Source organism: Hyaena hyaena, unplaced genomic scaffold (assembly GCF_003009895.1).
Source record: "Hyaena hyaena isolate Hyena2069 unplaced genomic scaffold, ASM300989v1 scaffold_52, whole genome shotgun sequence".
Lineage (NCBI taxonomy): Eukaryota > Metazoa > Chordata > Mammalia > Carnivora > Hyaenidae > Hyaena > Hyaena hyaena.
This window is the reverse complement of record NW_024080684.1, coordinates 972,391-984,490: the sequence shown is the minus strand read 5'-3', so window position 1 is coordinate 984,490 and position 12,100 is coordinate 972,391. Positions and strand designations below refer to the sequence as shown.

General features: G+C 37.2%; 1 protein-coding gene across 1 annotated transcript in view; it reads left to right on the top strand.

Annotated features, from left to right (window-relative positions):
* The window catches only part of ADGB (androglobin), a 149,655-nt gene that overhangs the window by 72,656 nt on the left and 64,899 nt on the right, over window positions 1-12,100 (top strand). The window contains exons 13-16 of the mRNA XM_039230921.1: window positions 981-1,110; window positions 7,251-7,284; window positions 8,163-8,346; window positions 9,258-9,321. Coding sequence (XP_039086852.1) covers window positions 981-1,110; window positions 7,251-7,284; window positions 8,163-8,346; window positions 9,258-9,321 — 412 coding nt within the window. The remainder of the gene's footprint in view (window positions 1-980; window positions 1,111-7,250; window positions 7,285-8,162; window positions 8,347-9,257; window positions 9,322-12,100) is intronic.

Sequence of the window (12,100 nt, the reverse complement as noted above, 5' to 3'; positions counted from 1 at the left end):
TGGTGATTCAAGATCCTATCAGCAATTACTTGAAAGGAAATACTGTACACTTGAGTAGCCAGTAGGAATGCCACAGTTATAAGACTCAAGTACTCAAGACTTACAGTTAAATTTCTGATTCTGAGCCCTATCCCAGTGATACGTTACTCTGATACTGAGTTAAATCAAGTCTAAATGTCAAATTCCTGCGTCCTAATCATCAACGTTTAAAGATTACCATCATAGTTTTAAAATAGTTTTCCAGAAAATTTTTACAGCAGTGCGTTGACAGATAGAGATACTTCTTCATAGTAAAGAAGCAGGTCAATGTGTTTAATATGAAATAAAAATATATTAGTGGATTTTATAGGGTGAGATGATGAAATGAAAAAATCAGAAATTTCTGTTGATAAAACTGCTGTTACTTAATATACAATGAATAGCATTCAGCCATAAAAAAGGGAATCTTACTATTTATGACAACATGGATGGACCTTGAGGGCCTTATGCTAAGTGAAATAAGGCAGACAGAGAAAATTGAATACCATATGATCTCACTTACATGTGAAATCTAAAAATTCAAAAACAAAATAAAACATCCAAGAAAACAGATTGGTGGTTGCCAGAGATAAAGGGTGGGTGACATGGGTAAAGGAGGAGTCAAAAGGTACAAGGTTCCAGTTATGAAGTAAATGTCATGACATGCAATGTACAGCATGATGACTATAGTTAACAATACTGTATTGTATATGTGAAAGCTGCTAAAAGAGTCTATCTTAAGAGTTCGCATTACAAGAAAAAAATGGTAAGTATGTGTGGTGATGGTTGGTAACTAGACATATGATCATTTTACAATACATATGGCTGTAAAATCATCACATCATACACCTGAAACTAATATCATGTTATATGGCAATTACGCCTCAATAAAAAAATGCAGTTATAACTTTAAACAAGAAATTAAGGTAACAGAGTTTTTTTTTTTTTTTTTTTTTCATTAGTCACTTTGTACAATCGTTTATCAAGAAAGGGGTACCTCCAGGATCTGGCTTACCTCCCCTTACTGAAAATGATGAAACCATCTTCTTTAGCCAGCCAGACATAAGTCAATTGACAGGAGCAGTATCTCAGGTAACTATGTTACCCTTATTATTGGCCCAACTATTAATTCTAAAATGTTTTTTTCTTAACTTGTGAAATATGTTATACACCAAAGAATGCATAGCATGCATTTGAACAGAATAAAGAATACTGTGAAACTAAGCTTTTTACATATCTATCATCTAGCTACAAACATGGCTTACTCATAACAGTCCCCTGTGTGTCTCTTCTGGGTTGTATCTCCTGTCCGCCATTCAGAGTTTGGTGTTAACCAACCCCATACTCTTCTAGTTTTGCCTATTATGTACATGTTTATAAACAATATAAGCTTAGTTTAATTGCTATATAATTTTATTTGAATGGATTCATATGAATTCTTCTGGGACTCCCTCTACTTAACATCATTTCTGAGATGTGTCTCTTGCTGCATGTCACAGTTGATTCATTTCCCTGGTTGAAGGTATTTAATGGATAACCAACCTACTGTGTTTTTTAATCTTTCACATTGTTAATGGCTTTATTCATGGCTTCATGTTTCTTACTATCGTAATCAGTAGTTTCATGACTATTCTTTGCGGTCCCTGAATGCATGTGCAAGAGTTTCCTTAGCTCCAGGGTTTGTAACCTTTTATGGACTATGGGTCCCTTTGCCAATTTCTTTAAAACCTTAACACACAATGAAGACAACTAATTTGTGTCTGCATATTAGTTGACTATTGATAAGGAATAGTGGAAAGCAAATTAGAGGTCTGTGTCAGCACTGTGACGGCACATAACTTGGCTGTTTGGGGGTGGAATGACTGCTAAGTATAGTTGTCAAATGATTGGCCAGCTACAGGTCATGGGAGTATCCAGAGAGAATAAGACCTGGCCGCTTGAAATGTGACAATGTGCCTCCTAACTGTGTAATTTCAGAGTAGTGATCAACAACATGACATTTTAGGATATTTGCCATTCTAATGATACGTAGAGTACTGTGATTCTTTTGTGGGTAAAGTCACAATTATTGTTAATAACATTGTGGCTACTCATCTGCATTCAGAAATTGATAATGGAGGAAAATGCTGAGCTTGGACTAAAGATGAATTTTTTTCAATCATCCATATTCGTGGATTCCTGAAGTCTTAACAATGGGCCCCAAATGACACTAGACTAGGATCCCAGCTCCAGGATGTGAATCTGAGTGAGAGTGTGATTGACGGGCATTTACCCATTTAACATCACAACAAAATGCCAAACAATTTTCTGATGCAGGTTTATCAATATCCACTTCTGTCAGCCCTGGATAAGAATGTACTTCACACCACACCCTGGCCAACACTTACAGTGTCTGATATTTCAACTTTGGTCAGTGTGCTGGATTTATTTCAGAAGTCTTCACTGAATTGTTGTTCTAGCTATGTAAGGGTTATTACTGTGGAAGAAAATACAATGACATTTCTTACATAGCTTTTTGTACAAGCTAATTATGGCATTTTTTCATTTGGATTACTTTTCCTTTTTTTCAAATTCATATATTTTGAGACACAGGTGGTGGGGAGAGATAGAGTGAGTGTGCACAAGCAGGAGAGGGACAGGGAGACAGAGAGAATCCCAAGCAGGATCGACACTGTCAGCCTGGAGCCTGATGTGGGGCTTGAGCCCATGAACCCTGAGATCAGCCAAAATCAAGAGTCAGACACTTAGCCAACTGAGCTCCCCAGATACCTATCATTTGGTTACTTTTCTATGACACATTAATAAACCTTCCCAAATAAGAAAGAAAGAAATAAAGGGAGGGACGGAGGAAGGGAAGAGGGTGGGAAGGAAGGAAGGAAGGAAGGGAGGGAGGAAGGAAAAGAAAATCCCTCTAGAGACTGTTTGGCACACAAATACATTATGTATTTTTTAAGTGCCAATTATATTCCTGGAGACACATCTCCCCATGCCAGAATCCTTTGCTTTCTTCCTACAGTTCAAATGAATGGAACCTCACACCTGTCATCTTGAGACTTCCTTTTATCTCTCTGTGATGGATTTCCTGTTTTCTGGAAGCTATGTTCTTCTAGGTTATAATCTAATTTTGGTGAGATGCATTTTCTGAAACTTCTGGGAAAAGATTTATGAGTAGTGGAAATTAGGAGAATTTATGTGTTTGCAGTTTTTTCTTAATGCCTTGTCTTCTACTTTCAAGCATTGGTTTCCCTTTTTTTCCCCTTTAACCTTTACTGAATGTCACCACACACACACAAAGAATAGTTAACTATGTTAACTGTGTGAGGGGATGAATTTATAAATTATCTTGATCTTGATAGCATTCTGCAATGTATTTGCAGAACATATAAGCCTTCTCCTTGAGAACACACGTGACATTGAGATTCTTGATCATTCGTATGTGACTCTCTGCAATCTCAGAGACTTTTAGGGTTGTCTTTTCATTCTGGAAATAATTAAACTTTGCAGTGATTAGCCTTGGTATGAGTCTTTTTACATGAACTGTATTGGGTACTTCATGAACCCATTCATCCTGGATAATTGTTCAGTTCTGGATAATTACTCTCAATAGTATTTCCTGGAGGATTTATTCAGTTCTGGATGATTTTTCTTACTGCTGTCTCTTGGAGAATTCCCTCTTCTCAGCACAATGTTAAGTATATTCACATTGCTGCACACCAATCTCCAGACCTTATTTCTTTTTAAAAATTTTTTTTAATTTTACATTTATTTATTTTTGAGAGACAGAGTAAGACAGAGCATGAGTGGGGGAGGGGCAGAGAGAGAAGGAGACACAGAATCCGAAACAAGCTCCAGGCTCTGAGCAAGCGTTCAGCACAGAGCCTGATGTGGGCCTCGAACCCAGGAACCGTGAGATCATGACCTGAGCCAAAGTTGGATGCTTAACTGACTGAGCCACCCAGGTGTCCCCAGACCTTATTTCATATTACAGAACTAAAAGTCTATACCCATTAAACAATTTCTCACTCCCCCTTCTCTCAGTCCCTTATAGCCACTATCCTACTTTTGTCTCTATGAATTTGACTACTCTAGGTACCCTTATATAAGTGGAATCATACAGTATTTATGTTTGTGACTGGCTTATATCATCTAGTATGATGTTTCCAAAGTCCAGTCCATGTTGTAGCATGTGTCAGATTTTTTCCTTTAAGGTTGATTGTACATATAATTATATATATGTATATATATACACACACATATATATACACACATATATGTAATAGTATATAATATAATGGAATAGTATATATACATATATATGTATATCACATTGTTTATTTATCCAGCCAGCAATGGACACTGGGTGAATAACGCTGCTATGACCATGGGTATAGACATATCTCGAGACACTGCTTTCAATTCTGTTGGGTTTTTATTCCAGTGAGGAATTGTTGGATTACATGGTAAATCAACTTTTATTTTTCAGAAGCTGCGATACTGTTTTTCATTTTATATTCCGACTAGGAGTGCACAAGGCTTCCAATTTCCCCACGTCCTCACCAACATCCATTCCTGTTTTTATTTTTTTAATAATAGTAGCCATCATAATGGGTATGAGGTTGCATCTCATTATACTTTTGATTTGCATTTTCCTAATGATTAGTGATGTTGAACATCTTTTCATGTGCTTGTTGGTCATTTGTATATCTTATTTGGGTAAACATCTACTTAAGTCCCTTGCCAATTTTTAAATTAATTTATTTGTTTTCTGTTGTTCTTTGTATAAGTTCTTCATATATTCTTGATGTTACCCTTTTCTCAGATACATGATTTGCAGATATCTTCTCCCATTCTATAGGTTGTACTGTATTGATTGTGTCCTTTGATGCACAGAACTGTTTTTATTTTGACGTAGTATCTATTTTTACATTTGTTATTGTTGTTGTTTAGTATCATAACCAAGAAATCACTGTAAAATCCAGTGGGATCCTAGGAGGAAGCTTTCCTCCTAGGTTTTCTTCTAAACAATTTATAGCTTTAATCTCTTTGTCTTTTGTGTCAACTTTGTCATCCAAACTTTCTGTAAAATTTATTTCACTTTCCTATATTTAGTTTCTAAGAGCTCTCATTCTTTATTTTTGTACACATTTCTTAATTGATAGATGGATATTACCTTATCTTTCTAATATTACCAATTTAAAAAATATATCCCTATATAGTTTGTTTTCCATTAATCTCCCCACCCACACCCTTTAGTTTCTTTCTCTGATATAAGACTCCTTCCTCAATTGTCTGGTGATACTCTGCTGCATATATGTGTCTAAAGAATTTATGGCATTAAAGAGCTGCTGGGCTGGAAGCAGCTTTATAGGATGGCTAGAGCTTGTCAGCTGATAGGGTAATTAATTTAGGATAATTGGGGATAAATGAGGTTCATTTGGGAGTGGGATTAGCTCCAAATGTAGATTTCTTAGGGTTTTCCCCCGACTCTGGTCAATTTCTCCAGTATAGAGTCCTCTAATCTCCCTCCTGCTATGGATTGGGTCACAGAGGTTGGTATACACTTATCTATAAGTGTTGTTGAACCAAATAGCACAGAGAAGTTGAGAGCTGAAAGTTCAGCATGTAGACTTTCACTTAATTCCTCTCCTCTCTTATAGTTGCTTCTCGTGTTTCCCACAGTACCTGTGGACTGATATCTGGAGATTGCTCTTTTAATTTTTCCTCATTAAGCTATTTCCAGTATTCCGGTTAGGAAGAAGAAGGCTAGATGCTAAAGTTGAAAGGATTTAGGGCAAAGTGGGGATTTGTCTGTTGCTGTGACACATTTAATCCATTCCTGTGTTTTGATATGAGCCCATATCTCATTCTCTCCATCTCAGATGCCTGCTAATTGTTTCAGGGACCCTAAGGCATGGATGGGATTGCTTTTCACTTACTTTTCAGTTATCTCAGCTCTGTTATCACCTGCCTCTACTTTATATCATCCAAAATATTGTTGCTATCACCCATCGTTTGTCTGTATGACTATACCATTTTACCTTTTATACATATTTTTTTTAATGTTTTATTTATTTCTAGGAGAGAGAGAGAGAGAGACAGCGTGAGCAGGGAAGGGTCAGAGAGAGAGGGAGTCACAGACTCTGAAACAGGCTCCAGGCTCTGAGCTGGCAGTCAGCACAGAGCCCGACGCGGGGCTCGAACCCACGAACCGCGAGATCATGACCTAAGCGAACGTCGGACGCTTAACCGACTAAGCCACCCAGGCGCCCCCCTTTTATACATATTTTAATTGTGTTCCAGAAAAAACAGTTGCATAAACGAATTCAACTTAATTTCCTTACTAAAATTTGGAAGAACCACTTTTATAATTTGAAATCTACTTTCTAGGTTCTGTATATTTATTCATTGCCGATCATAATGTCATTATATTCAATCTGTAGTAATGGCAGGTGCTTCATACCAAGTAGAATAACTAGTTAAGGATATTATTGTTTTAATTTAACTTATATTATAAGGGGTGCCTGGGTCGCTCAGTCAGTTAAGCGTCTGACTTAACTCAGGTCATGATCTCATGGTTCGTGGATTCAAGCCCCGCTTTGGGCTCTGTGTTGACAGTTAGCTCAGAGTCTGGAGCCTGTTTTGGATTCTGTGTCTCTCTCTCTCTCTCTGACCCTCCCCTGCTCTTGCTATCTCTCTCTCTCAGAAATAAATAAAGCATTAAAAAATAATTTAACTTATAAGATTCAATCATTTAATAAACTCACATATTCTTTGTTTTAATGTCACAAACTTAAACCTTTAGGCAATTATTTAATTAAATTCACATCTTTGAACTCTAAGTTTGAAAACAAAGTTTATGCTTTGCCATGTCTTAGTAACTATTGCAAAAATCTGTTTCTTTAATATTTAAAAATTTTTCAAAGTTTATTTATCATTGAGAGACAGAGCATGATCATGAGAAGGGGAGAGAAAGGGGAAGACACAGAATCTGAAGCAGGCTCTAGGCTCTGAGCTGTCAGCACAGAGCCCAAAGCAGGGCTTGAACTCACAAGCCATGTGATCATGACCTGAGCTGAAGTTTGACACTTAACTGACTGAGCCGCCCAGTAGCCCCTGTTCCTTTAATATTTAAAGACAGTATTAACTCTTTTAAAAGCATTGGTGCTTTAGATAGCTAACATGTTTTGTTGAATTTAAAAATGGTTTCTTAATGTGTTCCTTTCAATTCACAGGGCAATATTATTTCACAAGCTATACCTGGAAAAGGTAAATTCATAATCTTCTCATGACTTTGAAAAACATCAAAGCACAAAGGGATCTCTGTTTCTTGACAGCTTTTCTGGCTCTTGGCAGCCTGTCTCCAGTGTCTCCTCTGATGTGCTGAGTCTAATCTACTCTGGGCTAGAGAACTCAGATGATCTCACTTGTTAACCTCATGCTTAAAGTCAAAATAAGAGATGATCTGATTAAGGGCCCATGAATACAGTTCATGTGTTTTAATACATGCATGTGATGATCAAAGTGCTGAAACCATTGCCTATTCCTCAGGGCCTACAAAAAGGCTTGGCCAATCCTCAAATCTAAAAAAGCATTGTGGCATGTGCATAGCTAACACTTTGAGTCAAGAAGTCTGTAAGAACTTTATGACATTACTTGATAGACATAAAACAAGATACAGAATGATTGACTGTGAGGAGCCATTAAATGACTTACTGAAGTACGTTTATTGCAATGGCTTCTCAGGTTGTCCTTTCTTCTGTTGCGTGAGCCGTCCCCTTATACGAACATGTCTGCCTATAGTAGATTTTAAATATATAAACTAACTGATTTTGTTATAGCTTCATACAAAATATGAAATATGAATGAAAAATATGCATACAACTTTATGAAAGTGATTTCAAAGTTCTGAACACTCTGCTATGTATATAAGTTAGGATTAAATTCCCCTGAGTGTATAAAAATGTGTCTCTGCATGAATGTCCCCAAATCTGAGGCTTGCATGTAAATGATTGTCTCAGGAAATGGTTTTTGCTTTCAAAAACAGACATTCATATGCAAATTCCCTCTATAACTTCCTGTACCTCAGTAACTTAATAATTAGCAAGATAGGTGCAGTTGATGTTTTTGTCTTCTGCTCTGCACAGAAGAACTAACAGAAGTTGGATTGAATGACACAGCTCATCAAGGTGAAGGACTTAGTTTGGAAAAAGATTTAGTCAGCCAGACAACAGCAACACAGGAAAAATCACAGGAGGAGCTTGCAACAATAAATAATAATGTTACTAAAGAAATATGGTTAAATTTTGAAGACTTCTGTGTATGCTTTCAGTAAGTATAAACTTTTGGTGTGTATTAAATGTGGTGATGTATAAGCCATCAATTTTTAGCTATCATTTAAAAGAGTTAAACCAACATTGGTCTGGCATTGATATAATAGCAAGTGGAACTGTTACAAAGAAAGATAGATGGGTTGACTGTCCACATAAAACATTAAAAGCCAAATCTCAGGCCAGTTTCAGGTCATCCTCTGAGATTTATTTATTGATTAAGATGAAGACAGTTTATGCACTGAGAGAGATCATTTTTGTCTCTTTAAGACAACTAATTCAATACAGTTATGAATTTTCCCAGCTTTATTGACATATAAATGATATATAAAATTATAAGATATTTAAAATGTACATGGTGATGAATTGATACAAATCTACATTGTGAAAGACTCTTCCCATTGAGTTCACACATCCAACACCTCACACATTTACCAATTTGGGGGGAGAGGGTAGGAACATTGGAGTTCTACTCTCTTAGCAAATTTCAGTAACACAATCCAGTATTGTCAAATTTAGTCACCATATGGGGTGCCTGGGTGGCTCAGTCGGTTAAGCATCAGACTTGGTTTGGGCTCAGGTCATGATCTCACAGTTTTGTGAATTTGAGCCCAGTATCAGCTCCAGCGTGGAGCCTGCTTGGGATTCTCTCCCTCACCACCCTTCCCCCCTTGCACTGTGTCTGTCTGTCTCAAAATAAATAAAAACAAAAAATTTTTTTAAAGCTTAGTCACTATGTTGTACATTAGATCCTCAGACCTTATTTATCTTATAACTGAATGTTTGTACACATTTACCAACCTCTTTCTACTTTCTACACCCCCAGTCCCTCTAACTATTTGATCCTAGGAAACTTAACATGTACTAGTCTGTTGCATATGATGACAGTAACCTGTTATAAATGTTTTTCAGGAATATATGTATTTTTCACAAACCAAGTTCATATTGCTTTAACTTTCAAAAAACAGAATTCAAGGTAAATATATTATGATCTCTTTTCCTTCTCATATGTAAATTTATAATTAAATCATGCTAGTGAGAAACAGCTTCAAATCTACCAAGCATTTATAAAATTATGAATTATATTAATGAATCAATTCTTAGAGTTTTCTACTAATCTCTTATCCAGAAAATAAGCAAAATTCTCCTACCTCGTATCTCCAAGTATGATTCATCTGATTATGTTTAATCCTGAACTGTGTTATTATGTAGATTCACATTTAAAATGTTTGATTTGTGAATAAATGAATCACAAACAAATTCACTATATTTGATTTAAATGACTGTTTATTGAGGGGCACCTGGGTGGCTCAGTCGGCTAAGCGTCCAACTTCAGCTCAGGTCATGATCTCATGGTTCGTGGGTTTGAGCCCTGCATCGTGCTCTGTGCTGACAACCAGCTCAGAGCCTGGAGCCTGATTCAGATTCTGTATCTCCCTCTCTCTCTGACCCTCCCCTGCTCTCTCTCTCTCTCTCTCAAATAAATAAAACATTAAAAAACTAAATTACTGTTTATTGAATTACATGCTATTCCTAAAACAAAAGCACATTTTTACTGTTATTTCTGCTGTTTTTGCCCATGTTCTTCCCTCTACCTGGAGTTCATTTCTTTTCATCTTTATTGCCTTCATTAGGCTAATGCTAGAAGTCATTCAGAACAGCATGAATGTCCTTGACTCTGTGAGATCTCCTTCCCTGGCCACAGAGTCTAAGTCAAGTACCCTGACTGTATGCACTCTGTATAATCTATACTTACCCTTCTCTATCCCAACTGCCTGATTGTTTCTCTGTGTCCCTCTACTTACCCACCCATTTAATGTCAACATCTTAGGGAGAAGGACTCTGTCCTTTTGTTTACTATTGCAATATTGGTCCTAGTATAAGGTAGGAACTCAACAAAAGATTATTGAGTGAATTGATTAACACATCTCACACGGACTGGAATTTTAGGGAAAACTATGAAACATATTTTGGGAAACTAAATTTAACTGAAACTCTTATGTTGCTTACGTGTATGGGGCTGTTCAAGCCCCTAGCAATAAGGCCACATCTCCAGGAGCAGTACACAAAGTTGGAGGAAAAAAGAAGTCTTGGAGATGGCTTTTCCAATTGCATTTGTACTAGATGAGAATGCCAGCAGAGGAAACCTTTTGAGCATTTCTCAAGAAGTGCTTTGTAGCTGGTTGTCTGTTCCAAAAGCAAGAATCAAGTCTGTAGTAGTGCCTCGGTTGGGGGGTGGGGGAGGAAGATTGGAGGAGAACTGGTCAATCTAGCTTTGGAGTTTATCTATGTAAACACCCAGAGGAATGCTTTGAGTTAATGAAGATAACAAAACTGCTAGTTGGGAATAAGTGAACTCAGAATATGATGTGAGAATAACATACAGTTTACAGGTACTTCGATATATCTCCATATTTATTGTTGGCAGTAATAAAATGAAAGTCATTTATAGGTGCCTACTCTGTTGCCGGCCCTAAATGAGGTTTTTTATTGCATTAACTCCCCATAGCAAATCCTATGAAAGGAATATTATTGTCATCATTTTTCAGGAAAGGAAACTGAGGCAGGTTAAGGTGAGTGAATTGCCCAAAGACCACCAAACTGGTGTCACAAGGATCATGAGAATAAGGTTTGCCTGATGTGAAGCCTAGGACCTTGTCATGAGTACACCTCTCTCACAAGGTACCCCATATTGGCATCCTGAAACCAGACTGCCTGGCTTTGAATCCAGGTTTCACTGGAGTGGGACTCTGAGTAAGTTAAGTCCATTTTGCCTCAGTTTCCTTTCTTATAAAATGATTGCAGTAAGAGCTCTATATTGTAGCGTTGGGAAAAAAAATTGAGAGGATGTGTGTCAAACACTTAGAAGAATCCCTGTTAACAGCAAGTGAGAATCAATGTTGCTGTCACTACTGTCACTAAAGGCACTTGGGTTATGAATTTTTGTTATACATCACCCTCCTAGTACACATGCGTATCTGTGCAGTAAAATGGCCAACTGATTTTACAGACTGATGATAAGTGTAGATTTTTTTTTTCCTTTTCAAGTCTCACCTTGGCAAAATAAGATGATAGCAAACCCTACAATACAAGTCTTTTTATTCCCCTGAATTTCTTTTAACATCAATTGTATGAAGAAACAATAACTTTTCCTTGGATGGCATTGGAATTCAAACTTAACAGCCTTTAGGATGGCATGGGAGGAAGGAGGGGTTGTGGGTTGGGGCCACGCGTTCCTGATTTTAATGGCCACAGGTACTGCCGGCTGAGCCTGAGATCTCTCCCAGCACATTCCATAGATGTCCCATTGGTGCTCAGCATGTAGGTGGGGTAGGAGCTCCCAAAGGTGCCCCGTGCTGACACCAGAGGAGAGTACCTCTGTGTGGACTCCATGCCCACCCTGTCCCCAAATTCGCAGACCCTCAAAAATGACAGCAAATGAGCTCTTTGCAGAAATTCTTACTCTGGCATGCACACCGGGCTGGCAAATCCAAGCTTCTTTCCTAATTGTGGATAGTGAATATTAGAAACATCTGTCTTTATCACCAACACGTTGCAGCTAAAAAGAAACAAATAAAATTGATGTCAAATGCTAACTGTTGAAAGATATTGAGGGAAACGATCATTTAAAACATGGTTACATTGTATCAAGCATTCAGAAATCTTGTCATTCTTGATTAAGTAACAAGCTTGCATTTTTCACAGTACCACTAGAGACTTTTCTTTCATATTTTAATTGTTTATATATTGTTGTA